This window comes from Heptranchias perlo, chromosome 7, assembly GCF_035084215.1.
Source record: "Heptranchias perlo isolate sHepPer1 chromosome 7, sHepPer1.hap1, whole genome shotgun sequence".
NCBI lineage: Eukaryota > Metazoa > Chordata > Chondrichthyes > Hexanchiformes > Hexanchidae > Heptranchias > Heptranchias perlo.
In genome coordinates this window covers 44,913,001-44,933,633 of record NC_090331.1, presented here as the reverse complement: position 1 = coordinate 44,933,633, position 20,633 = coordinate 44,913,001, and the positions used below count along the sequence as shown (strand labels likewise).

General features: G+C 42.1%; 1 protein-coding gene across 3 annotated transcripts in view; it reads left to right on the top strand.

Annotated features, from left to right (window-relative positions):
- gpd2 (glycerol-3-phosphate dehydrogenase 2 (mitochondrial)) overlaps nt 1-18,774 on the top strand; it is a 122,725-nt gene extending 103,951 nt beyond the window's left edge. For all 3 annotated transcript variants that reach the window (XM_067987437.1, XM_067987438.1, XM_067987439.1), the window contains 8 exons: nt 9,434-9,568; nt 10,319-10,497; nt 12,673-12,804; nt 14,050-14,208; nt 15,062-15,171; nt 15,259-15,337; nt 15,703-15,801; nt 17,884-18,774. In XM_067987437.1, the coding sequence (XP_067843538.1) occupies nt 9,434-9,568; nt 10,319-10,497; nt 12,673-12,804; nt 14,050-14,208; nt 15,062-15,171; nt 15,259-15,337; nt 15,703-15,801; nt 17,884-18,009 (1,019 nt within the window). In that variant the 3' untranslated portion in view covers nt 18,010-18,774. The remainder of the gene's footprint in view (nt 1-9,433; nt 9,569-10,318; nt 10,498-12,672; nt 12,805-14,049; nt 14,209-15,061; nt 15,172-15,258; nt 15,338-15,702; nt 15,802-17,883) is intronic.
- The last annotated feature ends 1,859 nt before the right edge of the window (nt 18,775-20,633 follow it).

Genomic DNA, 20,633 nt, shown 5'->3' with positions numbered 1-20,633 from the left:
GTGGGGGAGTCCAAAACTAGAGGTCATAAATATAAAATAGTCACTAATAAATCCAATAGGGAATTCAGGAGAAACTTCTTTACCCAAAGAGTGGTAAAAATGTGAAACGCGTTATCACAAGGAGTAGTTGAGGCAAATAGCATAGATGCATTTAAAGGGAAGCTAGATAAGTACACGAGGGAGAAAGTAATAGAAGGGCATGCTGATAGGGTTAGATGAAGTAGGGTGGGAGGAGGCTCATGTGGAGCATAAACGCCGGTACAGACCTGTTGGGCCGAATGGCCTGTTTCTGTGCTGTAGACTCGACGTAACTCGATGATACCTACCCAAGTGCTTAGTCACTCTGGCTTTGCTATTAATGGGCGGGAGAGGGTCGGTGGGTGGGGGGGGACATAAACACTTAAATATGGGGAACACGTGAGAGCCCGATTTAAAATTCACTGCTGTGCAGGTTCCCCAGGGGTCGGGCAACCCGTCAGTGAAAGGGAGGTGGGAGCTGCCGGCTCCACAAGGTAAGTACCTCTTTCAGCACTCTTTGTTGGCCAGGAGGAGAAGGAGTGCTCCCCCCGGCCCCTCAAGGAAGCCTTCGACCTCCCCCCTGCAGATTGCGGCCTCACCCTCCCCCCACCCCGATGGCCTCTCTTTCGCCGCCCCCCACCCCTGCCGCGATGGACAACCTCCCCCACTCCCCCAGCCCCAATGGCCTCTCTCCCCCCCGCTGTGATGGACAACCTCCCCCACTCCCCCAGCCCCAATGGCCTCTCTCCCCCCTGCTGTGATGGACAACCTCCCCCAGTCCCGATCGCCGATCTCTTTTCCCCCCCCCACCGCCCCCGGCAATTTCTGCAGGCCGTCCCCAAGTGTCTCCCCCGGCTGCGGCTTCCTGCCGCTTGGCTTCCCTCCTGGCTGCCGGCCAGGCTGTCAATTTGGCCGGCTGCCGGATGGGAAACGGAACAAAGAAATGATAATTCGGCAGGACCTCCACGTCCCCAGACTTGCCGAGTTCTTCGGCCATTTTCAGTTTCCCCCGCACCCTCCCTGCTTCCCCTTAAATATCGGGGCCTCTGTCTTTGATGATAGATTCCAATAATTTTGCCACAACTGATGTTAAACTGACAGGTCTGTAGTTACCTGGTTTCTCGCTCCCTCCCTTCTTAAATAATCAAGCAACATTTGCAATTTTGCAATCCAAAGGCACAATTCCTGAATCTAGAGAATTTCGGAAAATTATGACTAATGCGTCTGTAATTTCCTCACCTATTTCTTTTAATACCCTGAGGTGGAAACAGTCAGGTCCTGGAGATTTGTCTATTTTAAGTCCCATTTGTTTAAAATGGCTCCAAGTTTCTTTCTTGGCCTCCTGCAACTCATGGCTTATGAAATGGTACAAGAGATCAAGGGATGTGTAGCAGTACAATTTATTACTAACATGCAGGGGACTCCACGGAATGGTGCTCAGCAAAAGAAACATGTATTGCGATGAAAATTCTAATTATACCTACCCACTGATTTCTGTGTCTCAGGACATGAGTTTAAATGTAACCCAAAGGTTGTACCAAAGGTTTCTTTTTGCTAGAAGACTACCCTAAGGCCTGCTTGTAATACATGTTGTGACCCATCAATTTAGTCAACAGCAGAGAAATATCAAATATAAGAAAATATGTACATGTAAAGGCTATTCAGACCATGTAGCTTTCTTCTACATTTTGGTCTTTGTAAAGGATAATTCATCCTGTATTGGCGCCAAATCTGTAGCCCTCTTTTTTGAATCTAAAATGACTTTTTTTCTTTTTTAAATGCCTCAACAAAGTCAGCATTTGTTATTCTAGTTGACAATCTATTCCACAAGTTAATAACTCCAGGTATGAAGTAGCAACTCTGCAAATTATGTTTAGCTTGAATTTTTTTAGTTTATATAATTTTGTCCCCTGAAACAAATATGCCTACTTAACTTCAGAAGTTGCAAAGAGCTATAAGAGGTTTCAGTGTGATAAGGCACTGTATAAAAGCATGTTGTGTGTTATGCCACCCAATCCAATTTATTGACTACACACTAAATTAGTGTAATCTGCAGAGGTGATTCATGATATAAATATGTTAGCAGCAATGATTTTCCTTTAATTTAAAAAAAAGTATTCACAACAACTGAAAACATTGAAGAGTCAGCAAAGGTTAACATAAATTATTTTTGTGTATCTTTCACTTGCACCAACGCAAATCATTGTCTTAGTCAATGTTAATAACTCACATAGACCTTGTTACCTCAAATGTGTCAGTGTTGCCTAATATATAATTCCATGTGGAATTAATCCTTTTATCACATTATCTCACAACCAAAACCTTGCTTACATCTGTCACACTGTATATCTTTTCTTAAAAGACTGATCATCTCATGTCAAATTAAATTTACCTTAATCTGATGTGTCGCATAATCCTGAAAAAAAATGTTAGGGGTATACATGGATGTTGCTGAAGTATTCTAGCCAAAAAATATGACCTGGTGAATCATTAATTAACTGAATATAAATGCCCAGGTCATTATTAGAGGTAATTTATGACTTTTTTTTTCTTTTATATATCTAATTTCTAATTGATATCACTTTGACCGTGATTTTTTCACCAGCATTGTAGCTGCTGTCAGCATAGAATCAGTTTCCACTTTGTGTTACTGCTTAAAATAGAGTACTGACAGGTTTTTGATTAGTCCCCCCCTTTCTAAACAATTACAAAATATTAATGTCCAATGGCTTTCTAACATCAGCTTTCGAATTGACATCACCCTGCTTCTTTAAAAAAACTGCACTTGTATTAAAAGCAGTATGTGTATTTAAGTTGTTGAGTGGCACCTCTCTTTAAGTTTGGTTTTATCCAGCTGTACAAGCTTTAGGAGTAGGTTTTGACGCTTAACCCAATTCGGGTTAAATTGGTTAACCCCCGAAAATGGGTGCTGGGATTGTGGTGTGTGATTAACCCGTGCCCGGAGATGCAAGCAGCACATAATATTCGTGTTGCCTGGTGATTTCAGTGATTGCTGCATGCAGCCAGTTCTACCTGCGCTGTTGACTGGCTGCACGCACCAGCAGGGGGCCCAGATATCTGGAGTGGCTGGCACCAATTAAAGGTAGCCTGCACCTCTTAAAGGGGAGGTGCACTGTGGCTGCAGGAATTGGCGGAAGTCAATTGTGAGGTGAATGTATGCTGCAATATAGTGAAGCATGGTGATGATGGGAACTCTGGAATTTTTAATGCGCACAATTTGGCTGCTCAAAATTTGCGGGACTGTTATATTTTCAAAATATAAGATACAGGTCTCAATGGAGATCAGAAATCGCACACGTAAAACAGATGCAGGTCCCGTCCTTATGTTTAAAAACTGTTGAGTTCTTTCAAAACATTGAATAAATGTTGCTCACAACTACATCCCACATCCTCCAATCTGCACGCCAGACCTCACCAATCTGCCCATCTGAGTTTGTACTGGGCCTGCGAGAGTGCGTACACCAAAGTTCTCTGATGATGCTCTAGAGGCCTTGGTGCAAGAGGCGGACAGAAGGAGGGGCACCCTATATCCACGGGGGCAAGAGGCCCTTCAGACATATGCTCCCGAAGCAATGGGAGGCAGTAGGGGACGAGGTCAGTGCCAGGAGCATAGCATCACGAACATGAACACAAGCAGGAAGAAGTTCACTGATTTGACAGGAGTGGTCATGGTGCTTGAGTTCAACTGTCAAGTGGCATCACCTACCAACTGCACCATTAGCCGCATCCACTGCTCCACGGACTACACCCCCCATCACCCACAGACCAACAAACTCAATCAATCCTCAACTCTTCCAATCAGATGCTTCATCTCACCCTCACACAATACCACTGTTGCAAGCCGCACACCCACAACTCACAGGTCGCACACACTGGTAGCTATTTAACCATGATAGCGACATTTTGCAGGACACTCACCGACACACTTCCCACTTTCTTGCAGGAGAAGGTGGCGCATAATAGAAGGCAGCAAGTGGCAGTGGCTCCATGGAACATGAACCTGCTGTCCTCTCTCAGGCTGGCAGCATTCCTGTCCCACCCCTGCCACTCTGCCAGTGCCCTTGCTGTTGTCTGTCAGCTAACCAGCCCACTGTCTGTAGAGTGTTGAAACTTTATTATCGGAACATAGGAAGATAGGAACAGGAGTAGGCCATCTAGCCCCTCGAGCCTGTTCCGCCATTCAGTGACATGGCTGATCTAACTACATATACCCTCCTTAACCCCAGATCCCCCCCCCCCCCCCCATACCTTTGGATAACAAAATTCTATCAACCTCAGACTTAAAAATGAACAATTGAGCTAGCATCAACTGCCATTTGCGGAAGAGTGTTCCATACTTCTGCCAACTTTTGCATGTAGAAGTGTTTCCTAACTTCACTGCTGAAAGTCCTGGCTCTAATTTTTAGGCCATGTCCCCTAGTCTTAGTATTCAAGTATAGGAGACCTCCAAAAACAGTACTAATGCATCGGCAGCTAGAAGCAATAATCCAGCAACTAACCTGTAACTCCTGCATGAACCCTTTAAATAACGCTGGTGGGGGGTCCTCCATGCCGTTTAAGACCTGTTCAGCTGTGCGAGGTTAAGACCATGCATTGGCTGGAGCATGGAGTTCCAACATAGCAGCAGTCCCTTTAAATCAGCGTTGCACACTGATTTAGGTCATAATCTCCCTACTATACACGCTGCCAGCGTTTGTTAGGTGCGTGTGCGCAAACGCCTTTATCAAGTTGGCATCCTGCACACGTCATGCCGGAAGTGTGCGCGCGCATCTTGGATGCCATTTTCGGGACTTAGGAGTCTGCGTAGCGCCTGTGCAGCGCAGCCCAATTTAGGGCCTCAGAATTTCACAGTTAAAAAGCCATGTAAGGTAATTGGAAGCATAATATTCATTTATGGGCTAATGGAATAATTGTCTCTGGAGAACAAGAGTGTGCCAGAGATCTGTTGGTTGTATGCGTTCCACTCGTTTTAGTGGGAAAAAAAGTGTAACTGATTTTACAAATCATTGTGGGTATGAAACAAATCAGTTTAAAAATCAAAATTGTTTAAAACTTTGGGTGAAATTTTACATTTTTCAAGAATGTTCAAAATTTAAGTAATCTAACTTTACAGAAGCACCAACTAATTTTAAGTGATGGCTTTATATAACTGAATATAAATGTCGACTGCTTAAGACAGCTTTTAAAATTTGATTTTGAATACATACGCATTTTAGTAACCTAGCCAGCTACATAATGATATGTGATTTTTTTCAGCTGATAAACAGTTTTGCATAATCATTTATGCTTTCTATTTCCCATTAAGAATTTTGTTACAGAAATATTGCAAGCTAATTTATTTTGTGTGTTTGTTTTGTTAGATGCTTTTCAATCTGCATTTTCATTTCAGACTCTCTTATTGAACTGGCTTTGCAGCACAAATGTGCCTTGAAGACTAGTACTTCCTGAAATTCTATTACTGGCTATTCTATTAAAATCCAGGGCATCAGTTAATTTACGCAAACATTCTAAATATTTAAATTTTGATGACATGATAAAATATGCTGTGGAATTTTTCATCTTTTGTATTAAAGGATATTCATAGCAATTGTAATACTTTATATAATCCTTTATTTTTCTTTTGCCATCTTACTATATTTTAGTTCTTTCCGTTTATTTTTCTTTAGTCTGTTTTCTGTCCATTTCTGTTTATCTCTATATCCTCTCTTTTCCTTTCAGAATATATCTGGAAATTTGGTTACCCTCACTGAAGATCAAGAAACTAGGTTTAGAATGTAAAGATTCAACAGCTGTAAACATCTAAATCATTTCAAATACTGTAGCGTTTTAAGCCGTCTTTGAAATCCAACCTATCCTCCTATTCAGTGCTGTGGGTAGGATGAAATACTTAATCTACAGAGAAATGATTAAAATTTATCTATCATGTTAGTGAAACTGTGAAAAACTCCTTTTATTGGGCTTACTGTCAAAGGAAATGTTTGCATGAACAAATAATATTGTTCATTTTTAGCAAGTATTAATGGGTGCTAATCGAAGGTGTGAAACCTGTGATTTTGGAACTAATTTTCCACCTTTCCTCAGATAAACCATAATGCATTATGGTGGCTGAAGTGACAAATGAAAGTACTACCCTGGTGCAGTAAGGGGTGTTCTTCTAGAGTTGGGTGTTCTGGTGTCTTGTTGAGAGTAGATGAAACTTTATCTTCTATCTGGCCTGTGATGTACCTAACCTAGGAATGCTTTATTCTGACACTGGAACCCCAAAATTCTACACGGTCGGTTGCATTGGATTTGTGCCAGTGCAGCTGGAGTTGAGCCTGCTAATGCTTTTCACAGCTGAATCTCCCAGAACTTCTTGGGTCAGCTTATTTGCATATCCATTGGAGGATCTCCAGCATACAATCCAATGTGACGGGAGTGCTTGAAAATTAGAGTGCAGCCTTTAGCGAGCCAAGTCTAGCTGAAGATTGCAGCAGCAGACTGGAGCAGCAGGTAAATAGTTCACTGTCAGGTAGCAGCTCGGGATTGCTCACAGAAAAGTAACTTCAGTAAGACTGGGGTCAAAACCCTCCTTGAGGAGATTGAAAGGAGGAGAGTTAGACTGCTTGGTCTATATGGGAGGAAACCTCAAAAAAATGTTTCTCAGGCCATTTTCAGGGAGGTAGCACTAACATTGAGTGCCACTCTCACCCCAGAACTACAGAGATCAATGCAGCAAGAAGTTCACTGACCTGACCAGGCAGGCAAGGTAACAGACCGACTACTCTCCCTTATCGTCCTTGGGCACCCTGGGCATCAGCACACTCTTCACCCTCTAAGTTTAAGAGCTGCACATCTAACCCTTCACACTGCACTCTGGTGAAAGGGGGCACTAACCAACGATCTTACGATATGTGCAACCACCTCCCCTAACAGCACTTACTTGCATGCAGAAACTTAAAATCCCTTCCTCCACTTTTACAGGGTGTTAACACCCAATCTCTTATGCTGTCCAGTGCCACCTGGGAGACAATCCTCAACTGCTAACCTTCACCTAATTCACTCAATCTTGTTGCAGGAGAAACTTCTGCACCATTCGCAACCCCTCAGATAATCCATTCACAACCCTTCAGATAATCCATTCACAACCCCTCAGATAATGAAGCAGTCTGTGCCTGCATGCAGCAAGACCTGGACAACATCCAGGCTTGGGCTGATAAGTGGCAAGTAACATTCGTGCCAGGCAATGACCATCTTCAACAAGAGAGAGTCTAACCACCTCCCCTTGACATTCAATGGCATTGCCATCGCCAAATCCCCCACCATCAACATCCTGGGGGTCACCATTGACCAGAAGCTAAACTGGACCAGCCTCATAAATACTGTGGCTACAAGAGCAGGCCAGAGGCTGGGTATTCTGTGGCAAGTGACTCACCTCCTGACTCCCCAAAGCCTTTCCACCATCTACAAGGCACAAGTCAGAAGTGTGATGGATACTCTCCACTTGCCTGGATGAGTGCAGCTCCAACAACACTCAAGAAGCTCGACACCATCCAAGATAAAGCAGCCCGCTTGATTGGCACCCCATCCACCATCCTAAACATTCACTCCCTCCACCACTGGCGCACCATGGCTGCAGTGTGTACCATCCACAGGATGCACTGCAGCAACTCGCCAAGGCTTCTTCGACTGCACCTCCCAAACCCGCGTTCTCTACCGCCTAGAAGGACAAGAGCAGCAGACGCATGGGAACAACACCACCTGCACGTTCCTCTCCAAGTCACACACCATCTTGACTTGGAAATATATCGCCGTTCCTTCATCGTCGCTGGGTCAAAATCCTGGAACTTCCTACCTGACAGCACTGTGGGAGAACCTTCACCACACGGACTGCAGCAGTTCAAGAAGGCGGTTCACCTCCACCTTCTCAAGGGCAATTAGGGATGGGCAATACATGCTGGCCTTGAGAGCTACGCCCACGTCCCATGAATGAATTTTTAAAAAATGTTCATGAGAGGCAGGGAACTGGAGGAGGTATCCCCAACATTAATGAGCTCACCACCTACAAGGAGCAGGCCATGGAACTCCTACGGAGGCACTCTGATCTTGCCATGGGAGGTGGAGATGTTGGGGCACAGTGATAGTGCCAGGTTAGTGGCTGCACATCTACACAGTTGTCATGGCATCCCTGTGAAGCAAGGGGTTATGGGGATGGTAACAAAAGTGGACTGTATTAAAGATGAAATTTCAGTGATCAGTTGTGTTCTGATGCCCAGCCTTTTTGGACGGTGAATTTGTGCAGGCCACAACAGTACTGGACATACGTGTTGGAACATACTGCAGAGCCCCTCTTGACCTGTCAAAGCAGTGAACATGCCCCTTTTAAAATCCCAAAAATCTTCTTTATAACAACTCTAGTAAAGGTGTGTGCCTCATGATAGTGCTCCGCTGCTGTTTCTCTGCAACTCTAAGGGCTCAATTTTGAAATGGTGGCGGTTTGGCAGCGGGGGCGGGGGGGTGAAGGTGCCCGTGGCAAACCCGAATTTAAAAAAACTTACCATTTCCGGCACGATCACGATGTAATCGATGGTGATTAATGTTCTTTCCTGGTTTCGCGCCCGGCAGCCAGCCTGATTAACAGGCTGGCTGCCGACAGGAGCTGCAACGCGAGGGTTGGGGGGGGGAGAGAAAAACAGAGAGCGAGACGTCATCCGGGGCTGGAACGGAAGATCGGGGGAGGGAGAGGGGAAGATTGGGGGGGACACTGAGTGGGAAGAGGGGGAGATCGGAGAGGGAGATATCGGAGCAGAGTGGAAAGGTAGGTTGATTTTATGTTTTAACTTTGTGCAATAGTTTGTTATTTAATTTATTTTGTTTCTTTTTGCCTGATCTGGCCCTTCACGCCTGGTTTCACCAGGCATGAATCAGAAGCTGTGGAAAAGCCGCCAGTTAAGTTAAAAATCGTTCTAACTACCTAATATGTCACAAGTAAAGTGCCTTAAGTACCTCAATGAGGTACATTTGGTTCTTTAACTATCATTCCACCGGCTTTAATTGCCGGCGGGACTTCCGGACTTGGGATGCCTGCGCGCACACCGGTGCGTCTGTGGGAAACTCGGAAGTCATCAAAAAGCCACTTCCTTACACATGGCTGCCTTTGGTGGGCGAAGGAAGTGGGGGATGCACAAGAGCCAAAGTTGGAGGACCGCAGAGTTCTTGGAGGTTCTTGGCTGGGGGAGGTTTGAAATCAAACAATGTAGAAACATTTGGTTTTCTAAACCATGATATTCTATCATCTTAAACTGGTTTAGCCTGCCTTCTTTGAACATTCTAGCAGCTTCCTTACTAGACTTGATAGCTGACAATATGGAGATTTTACAGTAACCTTTGGTCATGGATCTGTTGCTTTGCATAGTGAGAAGAGGAGATGTGCTTGCAGCATGGAGTGGCATTCGACCATTGGTGTCTGATCCCAATTCAAAGGATACCCAGTCGATCTCCCGCAATCATGTTGTGACAGTGACTGACAGCAGACTGGTGACTATTGCAGGTATTATTGTTTGAAGTCAATAAATGTGAACTGTTCGAATCAGTTTGTAAAGTTGAACTGCACAGTTAAATAATACATAGCATATTGGTCTTTTGAAATTTTTTGCTACTTTTGGTTAGTTTATTTTGGTTTATTCCTTTTTATGGACAAAGAACCTTTTTTTTAGATTGCAATATGTTTAAAGTTTTAGACAAAGGGAATGCTCCTGATAACCCAGTACAAATGCAGAATTCTTTATGTATGGAATCTACTGTTTCCTCTTGAGTTTTATTTTGGTCTGCGAATATCATAATGTAAAATACTTAATCTCTATACAGTTTTTTTTTAAAAAAGGTTAAATATTGTGCACAGGATGGAGTTGATGATTCTGTGGGAGACAAATGTTAGAGGAACTTAGAAAACAAAGCAGCTGAAATATACAGAGTTAGAGGCTCAGTGGAAAGATGGAAAGTGAAAATGTGAGGTTCATGAAATGAAGGAGGGAGGTTGGGAGTTTTGGGAGCATGAGTGGGGAGATTTTTCAGAAGGCGAGAGAACAAAGGAACAGCAGCTAGTAGTAGAATGAAGATTGGAGAGTGCAGCGGAAAAAGAGTCATGATGGATTTCTAATTATCACACGAGAAAGGGTTTTAAAATGAGGATGCTGCAGCCTGACAATACCTGATGACTTGGATAGTGAGAAAAGTAGCAATTCTACTGTCTTTGTGATAAAATGGAGTTTACACCTGTATTGTATAATGTGTTGTGTAGGTGGTAAATGGACCACCTATCGTATAATGGCAGAAGACACAATAAATGCTGCTGTCAAAGCTTGTAACTTGAATGTAGCAGGACCGTGCAAGACATTTGGGCTTCTACTAGAAGGAGCCCATCACTGGACTCCTACTCTTCACATTAGATTGGTTCAATATTATGGCCTGGGGACTGAGGTAAGCAATGTCAAATGTTTAATGGATCAGCAAATTATTTGGTTCTAATCTAAGGAACGACATTTGGAATGTGAATGCATTTCTTATTTTATTTTTGAGGTTGGCTATTGAGTTTAAAAGTATAGTACTTTTATGTGGCATTGAGGAGTGTAGTAAGCTTTTCTTACCTTGCCTAGTTTGGAACTCTGCTCTTGAATAATTTGGTAAATCTGTTCTAGGCATCTCCGGCATTATGTACCTTTCACCAAGTTGCCATCACATGCTGTCCCACACAAAAGCTATATTCGTGCCTACATAGTTTCCTCACAAATTGCATTACCTATGCTGTGGTTGACATCTCATCCTCAGACTCTCTTTTTTCATTAACTCAGGAATGCTTTGTTCTTTCTTCATATAGCATTCAACCCTTTTCCCTTTTTTGCTGGTGATTCAGCTCTACATTCATCAACTTTCTTCAGATTACATACCCTCTATACACAGATCTCCCTTCCTCTCGCATTACATTGGTCAAGTCACTACATCAAGATCTTCTCCATGTCCTTTTATGGGGCAGTGAAAATCTGGTTTTGTTCAATTCTTTGAAGGTGGTTTCTTCATGCCTCTTGCAAGTCCAAACAACTTCCATCTATTAACTTCTGATGGCTTCAAGTTCAGCATCTGTTGGACATTATTGGTCTCACTATCTCCTCTGATCTCGTGTGGAGCTCCCTCAAAGCTTAAATTACTAAAACTGCCTCAAAGAAGTTCAGTTTCCTGATTTGTACGAAACACTAGTCTTTTACCAGAACAACTCTTTACTCTCTGGAAGGCCCAAGTCCATCTAATATTTGTACACTGCTCCCATAGCTGAGGAGACTCTTCTTATACCTGTCTTGCACTCACGGGACCACAGATCTTGTTGCTTTACACCCTTCTTGCACTCCTGGGCATGAAGAAGCTTGTTGTCTGATAGGCAGTCCTTCTCACCTGTGTTTCTCAATCTCAATCCCACTCTTTCTCTCCCTCTATCACTACTTTGTCCCACACACAATTCTTCCTCCCTGCATCCTCATTGTGATGAAATCAAGACTGATTGCACAGTTTCCTATTCTAACTTATTTTTTTCTTGGGATATCAAAACAATGGAACTCCCTAGCTCCTACACTGATAGATTTTCCTCCAGTTGATAATGCAAATAAAAAAATTGGTGTGGGTATAGAACAGGTTTCTGAAGGGTGCGATGGTATTCTATACACAAAAATGTTGTTTGTAAAAAAAATATATATTATTGGGTGGAATTTTCCAGGCCCCCTACACCCCAACGCTGAACAAGAGCAGTGCTCTCAAAGTTGCTGCACCTGCCCATGCCGAGGAGCGCAGGCATTTCCTATCCTGAGCCATAGCACCCCTGACTGCTAAGGCTTATTCCCTGACAGAGCCTAGTGCTATTGAAATGGGGGGCGGGGTGGGGGGGGGGAGGGGGAGGGGGGCAGGGGGAGGAATTTGAGCTCAGCTGCAGGCTTCTCAACTGTGTTCGTGGCTGCCAGCCTTGGGGCCTTCTGACTGCAGCTGGAAAGGAGTAGCCAAAAAGTCCCAAGGCCCGGAATGAGTAAAATAAATCTTTAAACTCATCTTGAGGGCTCCTCTTCAGTCTGCTGTTAGGCCCCCTTAAACCAGAGGGTCTGAGGGGTGTTCCTGGCACAGCGTTCTGGAGCATCCCAGAACCTGGGTGGTCTACGGCCGCAACTACAGGAAAAATAGGTGGGATTGTCAAGCACGTTCCCTGCCTTATTTATGTGACTGTGATGGGCCTGTGGGGAAGCCCTGGAAATCCTATGGCAACACATGGGGGTAGAGGCGCACAGCAAGAGGGGGCAGAGATCTGGCAAAACGGGTCTCTGTTTCCTTTTTCTTGACTCATTCTTGGGAAATGGGCCTTCACAGGGAGCAAAGGTCAGGGAAACCAGCCCTACTGTGTTGAGGTATGTTTGATATTTATCTAGAATCAGAGCTCCATATGAATATCCATTGATGAGGAAGCTCCAGAATCAAAATGCGTTGGGTGGAATTTCACAGAAGTTTGTGGTGTGAATGGGGCTCTCTAGAAGGAACAGGACATTTTATCAATGCAACGGTTAACACGAAAATATTAGCTGTGCATTTTATCAGATTTTAAAATATGCTCTTGATCTTTAGGTTGCTCGTCATCTTGCTTCGACTTATGGGGACAAAGCCTTTCAGGTTGCTAAGATGGCTCAAGTTACTGGAAGGAGGTGGCCTATAGTTGGCAAACGCTTGGTGTCTGAGTTCCCATATATTGAAGCAGAGGTATGAAACAGCTTTATTATTCCACTATTGTTACTGTTGGTTGAAGAATAGATTTTGAAATTGTCCTTTACAATAATCTGCACTGACTGACCAGGAGGTCTCTCTTTCAGGGGGGATGGATGCAGATGTTTGTAGTGTCTCCACCCACTCCGGCTAGCGCTATATTGTGTTGAATCCTTCTCGGATATTGGCACCGAGCATGGCATTGGATTCCACCTTGATCCCTGTCATCTATCCCGGGTCTTCATCCCTTTCATCTATCCCAGGTCTTGATCCCTTTCATCTATCCCAGGTCTTGATCCCTGCCAACTATCCCAGGTTTTCTACGCTGATCTTCAGCGCCTTCATGTCTTTTATGTGATGCTCATTCAGCATCCTTTTTAGAGCAGGGCCCCAGAGATCTGAATCCACAGGCTCAAGACCCAGGGTCTGACTTCTGTGGAGTCTCCGCTCCCCATGGTCAGATCCCACTGTGACCTCTGACTCCTCTGGCACCTTGAGGATAATGAATGAAGGAGAGCCACACATATAGAGATTGCAAGGAAGGATCAGGAGGAGCAGGTAGCTTACCGTAGCTGCTCCGATAAAATTGCTAAACATCTTCCTGCACTGGAGGTTCAAGGAGGTGGCAGTCTTAGCTACCTCCCTCCACAAAATGCTTATGTTCCTGTCAATTTTCCAGAACCCAACCCCAAACAGACCACCCCTCCTGCTCTATATCTCAATTATGACGACATGTAGGTCCGGCTCTGTGAGGTTTGCTGCTGGATTCTTCAATTTGGCTGCCATCCTTTTCACCCAGGTTGTTTGCTCCCTCCGGTGCTGCCACTGTCCCTTTATATCCTGCTACTGCATCAGGTCTCTGCCTCTCCTGCAGGCGCTTTCCAGCATCAATTCCCCCTTCCCTCCCTCGCCCCTTCACTCCCAATGGGGCTTAATTCCTGCCGCCCGCCCAGCATATCCAAGGCATTGCAGGCTGTATTTACACAGCCTACATGCCCCTGCTTACGTAAATTGGCTGATCCTAAAATTTACAGCAAGCTCAGCGCCACTACCTTAAGGTGGGAGGGTGTCCTGCCGAGCCTCAGTCCCGGTGGTATAGTGACATTGTTGGAATTTACAACCCCCCTATTTATAAGTCTTCAGCTGACCGGAAAATGAAGTAGGGGGCTGTGGGGGTGGGAAGGACCATTTAGGTTTTAATATCTCTGAAATATAAAAAGAAATTCTGTACGTTTTGTGTAGGTGAAATATGCTGTGAAAGAATACGCATGCACTGCTATTGATATCATCGCACGCCGTACACGGCTCGCATTCCTGAATGTGCAGGCTGCCGAAGACGCACTTCCACGTATTGTGGAAATAATGGCCACAGAAATGAACTGGAGTGAGAAGCGGATAAAGGTGACCTACTTATTTTTTTAAAATAAATTTCATTTTAATAGATGGCTCTCTCTAGCCAAATAAAATGTTGATAATTTCAGATGACACCCTGTAGGATTCTTTTGCACTGTTCCTTCATTATTTACTGCACGCTGAATATAATAAATGCATCTGCACAGACCAAACACCTGTCCTTCTTAGTATTTGCTGCAAAGAAGCCCCTGTTTTATTGAATGAATTATGCATTTGAAAATAAATGAGATAGCTTATATCAATACACTTTTAATAATTGTTTTCATTTTATTCAAAATGTGTCTAATCCATTGAATCAGATGATCTGAGTGGGATTTCAGTATAGAATGCAGCGCTTAGAAATTTACTGGTTAGATTTTCTTTGAAGTGAAATTATCTTGTGTGGAAATAACAGTTCCATGATTTGCAGGAAAGAGTTTTTGTGTTTTTTAAAGGATTGGTGTTTTTACAAATTATCCTGTAGCTGTAGGATTTATATGGGAATACAAACCAAGGAAATATAGATGCCTTGGTGAATTAATGATCACTTGCAGTTCTACTCTCTTTCACATAATATTCATTGCTCATCAAATATATGTCCTTGTTTAAGTTCATTCAGTTTATTATCTAATAGTAGTTTTTAAACAGCTACTCTGCTTTTATCACTGTTAACTACTCATTAAACTGCACTGTGGATTTTAAACAGATGCTTGAATTACGTAGTGTAAATCGCTTTGATTAGAATTTTTAATAATGTAAAGTAATAAATGTAACTTTTTTTGCCATAACTTAAGTCCTATTAATCATTATTATATATTTAATTCCTAACAGTGTGAATCTAATTCCTGTTGCATATATTTAGGATGAATTGAAGGCTGCTCAGCAGTTTCTGTACTATGAAATGGGCTACAAGGTTCGATCTGACCAACTAGCCAATACAGAAATAAACCTGTCACCTTTAGAAGTGGATAGGTAAAAAATTATTTTCTTTTTCTTTTTTCCTTCACACTCTCCCCATTTACCCTTTACTGGTTCAAATTGGTATATTTACTTTTCCAGATTCAAAAAAAGGTTTGAGAAATTTGATGGTGATCAGAAGGGTTTTATCACAATTGTTGATCTCCAGCGTGTGTTAGAGGTAAAATAATTCTTTACTGCTACAGGTGTATTTAAAGGTTGGTCTCACTATTTAAAAGCAGATTTATTTACAGAAGACTGAAAGCAGTCCATATTTTATTACATTGTTTCAGCACAATTTGAAATACTCTGCATTTAGTTTTCCATTTTAGTCAAATAACAAAATTAAGTGAAGCCTCAAATTATGTTATTACAGACCTCTCATAATAAACACTTGGTTACAGTGGAAACTCTTATCACTGGCAGAGGAGCCCATACGGCAGTGAGATAAACCCCTTATAAAAGCTACTTTGCCAGTAAATATGTTTTTGTAATAATGCATTTTAAAATCCCAAACTATTTGATCTTTGTATGTCTTTCATCTAGAGTATTGGTTATGAGGTGGATGAAAACACTCTCCATGAAATGTTATTTGAAGTTGACATAAACAAGAATGGGCAGGTAGAACTAAATGAGTTCTTGCAGGTGGGTATCTGTCTTTTCCATTAGAATCCTTTAAAGGAAATGATGGTGTAATTTGGAAATAATTTAAGTTGCTTAGATTGTTCACTAAAATCCCTTCTTTGAATGAAGAGTACTGCTCAGCCGTTTGACATTAATTTAATTTGCGCATAAGATAAAACTGAGGTTCTTGATCTGCTTATTTGACTTTGTCCGCAAGAGCGTTTGAGTTTATTTTTCCTCTGAAAATAGAGTTTGTTTTTGTAAGTCTTGTCCTAGGTAGGTATTTCAAATATTTGCCAGGTCTTTCCTCTATGGTGACAGTGATGAATGCAGAACATGAGATAAATTAATGCTAGGGATTTTGGTCAATGTCAGGTCTTTCTTCGCTGTGTCAAGTTAAACAAACAAGATCAAGGCAAAGGAAATGGTAATTGTCCCTCCTGAGATGAGCTGTAGATAACTGCACTGTGGTAGCAGATTGCAGAATTTTTACCTTTTGTGCCTAGCATGACAATTTTTTTATATATATTTGAATGTAATGACAGTGAGTATCTCAAATGTATAAATAAACTGTTTTAATTTATTTCCTCTGCCAGACAGCTTTACAGATCATAGAATGTAATAAATAAATCAGAGTTTCAATAAATGGAAACTGATGTGTACAGCCATGAGGTGACTATATCCATGTATTAAAATCAGAGGAATATGAATACTCACTGTTAATATTAAGCATTAAATATTTCTCTGATTCCAATACTAATTTAATTTTAATGGCGAGAAAGTCATGGGATCCACACCAAGAGTGCAGAATTAGAATATTTTACTTTGTATCTTCTTGTTGGTAATTTAATGGTGAATGGTTAGTTCCCATCTTTCTTTTGCTCTTATAATTCCTGTAGCATTAGAAGAAGTTCGATGATTGGTAATTTCACTGATGGTGACATGAATATCCTCCAGCAAAATAAATGGTGTTATGGCAAGATTGTAGTCATTTTTAATAGATACTTGTTTTGTACAAAAGGTACTACAACCACATTCAGAATACAGAAACTAGACAATAATGGGAATATATGAATTAGCTACAGGGAGAAAAATACTAATTAGAAACCATGTCTAACACTGCAGAAAAGCATCTAGGAATGTAGGTATTTCCATCTAAAGGTATACCAATTATAGAACTTTTGCTGTATTTAGCAACTTTAAATGCTTGTTAGGTGATTTAGCGCTTTTGCACTCTGAGGGGAAAAAATGACTTGTTTAAAATGCTTATGCACAGCACCATTAAACAAACTAATCTTGAATATTCACAACACTGGGAGGAAAAGAATGACCCGTAGACAATGATCTTATTCATGGTATGGTTTGAGGAAGAAATGGACCATATTAGTGTAAATCCATAGTTAGTTGGTAGAATTTGCTTCTTTTTTTGAGAGTGGAGACACTTGTGCATTAGGACAGCAAGTGAAGTTCTCCGCCATGAAAGAACTCAAGCAACTAACTTCAGAAACACTTTTAAGGAAATTAGCAAGGATGACTCCAGCAATTGAGTCTGTGGCCCTTTATCAAAGTAAAATACCCTTACCCTCATACCACTGTTTTCTTGGACCGAGAACCTTGTCGACAGTGAAAAAGTGGCGATAATATTGAACCTCACCGCCAGGGTGGTAATCTGGTGGAGCGGATCTCCCGATCACTATAGAACCCGCCCGATTTTCATCCCATTGATTTCAATGAAAATAGGGTGGTTCTACATGTGGTGAAGGTGAAAATTACCCGCCCCCAACCCTGTATCTGTGGTTGCCAGTTACAGAACATGCTGCCACATTGAAAGTGAGCACCATGTTCTGTTTTTTGATACTGCTAACTTTGACATGGGTCTCCATGTAATCCGCAGTTTACAACTGCAAGTGCCCTTCCAGATTGGGCAGGGATAACAGTACAACTTAAAATCTTGTATTTGTATTCTTGCTAAAATGATGTGTGTGCAATGGAACCGTTTTATTCTCCTTCACATTGCAGAATTTATCCATTGATAAGTTAACAAACAATATGATCAGTACCGATTTCTGTAAAAAGGTTTCCTTCAATTACTTTTCCTTCTAGTTGATGAGTGCAGTCCAGAAAGGCTCAGTATCTGGAAGCAGATTGGCTATTTTGATGAAAACTGCTGAAGAGAACTTGATTAGAGAAGATCCTATTCCTGTGCACCGCAGTGGAGGAGGCCTGTGAGTCTCACTCACCAAATGCAGTATTGGCCGTAAGAAAATGCAAGATTTCCAGTTGCTGATGCCACCGCTGGCACAAAGCTCGATGCTGCAGGACTTTTTTTTGCACTGTTTGGCTTTGCTCCTGTTAAGCGTACTAGATGCATGAAATTCTGTAACTTCCTTCTCAAAGTCTTTTATTTTCTTTGACCATTGTGCTTCACAGCAATATAATAGTTGCATTATATTAGTAAATTATTCAAATATAACATATCTTTATATCTGGTGTAAATTTTGACAAACTCAAGTAATTGTAAAAATGTTTGTATTTCAACACATAAGATTACTGCAAAATAGAATAATGGAAAATAGTACAACATTTATTCTTCTTCCTGTTTGGGAAGAGGGAGATCTGTCTGTGCCAAAGTTGGAAGTGTAAAGTAACACATAAATGTCTTAATGATCTTCATGTTTTATGGGCAGTGTTTCTGAATGATGAGCTCTTTCCATTATGCTCTCTAGAACATGAGGTTATGGTGTGGTAGAATCCATTTTTACTGTCCATCATCTGCTACACAAACCTGATAGCTCAATGGCTTAAAAATACTTCATATTGTAACCATACTTTTTGCGAGTGACTTTTTCTCTCATCTCATAATGGGGCTTATCAAAGAAGGACGTGCTGATGGTCATCCATGTGTCCTACCTAAAAAGAAATCTGCAAATAATTATCTTTTTTTAATAAACATTGATTGTATTTCCATTAAACCTAATCAGTAATTACCCTTTTCGTCCTGTTTAGTAATAGGTTCACTGGGAGTCATTAATTTTTCTGACTATGTATCTGTAAACAGTATTTTGATGCCACAGTGACTTATTAGGTGAGAAATTGGTCCTCGTTGCACCTGTCTTCTGGGCAGAAAATGAGAGCGAAAAGGAACGATTTTGGTGCACAACATCCCGCACCTTTAAGAGTATCTGAAATATTGGGTCGGGTGATATTCAGGTATTCCCTGGCAGCCACCTAAAACAGGCGTTAGGTCCGTTGAATATGTTAATGAGATGCCTAATGACTGTTTGTTTATGAACCTTTCCATGAAATCTGTCGGTGTTGAGCAGATCTGGCGCCGGGCCTGTTCCGCTCAGTTTTTTGGATGGTGATGCGGCCTAACCAGTGGTCCTTAAAGGGACTGCTGGGGGCCGCCACCAAAAAGTTAAATAGATCTTTTTAAACCTATCTTTATGTGGAGCCAGGGTAAGCAGGCATGCTCCTTCCAGCTCCACATCAGTTCAGTGGGCCACTGCCCACCCGCGCTGGCCCTGCTCCTATCCTTCTCCCCTCCCCGACCCTCCCATGACTTATTGGATTCCCAAATTTGTCCCTTGGCGACATGTTTGCTGCCTCTGGAGATGCGACAGGAACCGGCAGCTCACCGCGATAATTAAGATGAGGCCCAAGGTTCAAGATCTTCAGATCGACCTGTTCAGACGTGCATTGCAGTCGTGCCGCCTGTTTCACTCCCATAGTCAGGCTAGTCAATTTCTCCCTCAATGTTTTTTTCAGATTGTCCACCAAAATTGTCAAGTGACATTCTATTAGTATACTCTTTATTACTTCATCAAACGGGCTTTTCATAAAGTTATACATGTATGCTCATAGGCCCAAAACAGTGAACTATCACCCGTGAGCTTGAAAAACACTAGCAAATACAGAGCATTCACAAGTGCAGTAAAGAGACGATAAGGACATTACATTCTGTGGCCCTTACCTTAGCACCAGAATTGAGGCAGTAAATGTTTTTTATTAGAAACATTAACTTTCAACTCAAAGGCTCATGCAAAACCTCCATTTCTAACCTGCATAGACCAGGAAGGCCCGAGGATTGATTTCAGCCATGGCAGTGCTAGTGGGCCCTCGGTGTGGACAGGGTCAGGCATGGGTGGCTGTGATATCTACCATAGTCAGTGAGCTTGCTGGCACTCATTGTTGAGGCTCATACATGACCATGTAGCTCTGGTACTTCAGAGAGGAATTGGTATCAGCAAATCTGTACCCCTCAATGAGTGAGTCAGTGCTTTTAGCAGAAAATTGGAGAAAAAATAAATGTTAAATTTAAAGGGTGCCGTGTCTAACATAAAGGCAGAAAACATCTGGAATAGTTACTTGTAAACATCATGTGCAACAGACATGATGTTTTTTGCAAAGCAATGATGCATTTTGACAAAATTTATGTTGCATTAATGAGCATTGGCAAATAAACAGAAAGAGGTTACCTTCCAGTTGTCAATAAATTCTCTCCCTGTTTTCTGCCAGGAAGAAAGTTGGGTTTTGGGGTGGAAAGGTGGGTTTTCCCAATGTTGACATATGTTTGAATCTTTCAGTAGAACAAAAGTTTCCACGTTGTCAAAATCTATCAATTTTGCCAATTGTTAGGGGGCAGGTCCAACTAAAGTTTGAGCCATTGGGATCTTCCACTGCTACTTTAGCCTTTCATCATGGACAAAACTTAGACTCGGACCTGATTTTAAAAATGAAGTCTGCAATGCAAAAAGGATTTCTATTTTTGTAATGCTGCCTTTATATCATATTCTATAATTTTTGTTTCTGTTGAACATACTTACACCAGTTAACTAATGCCTATGTTACCA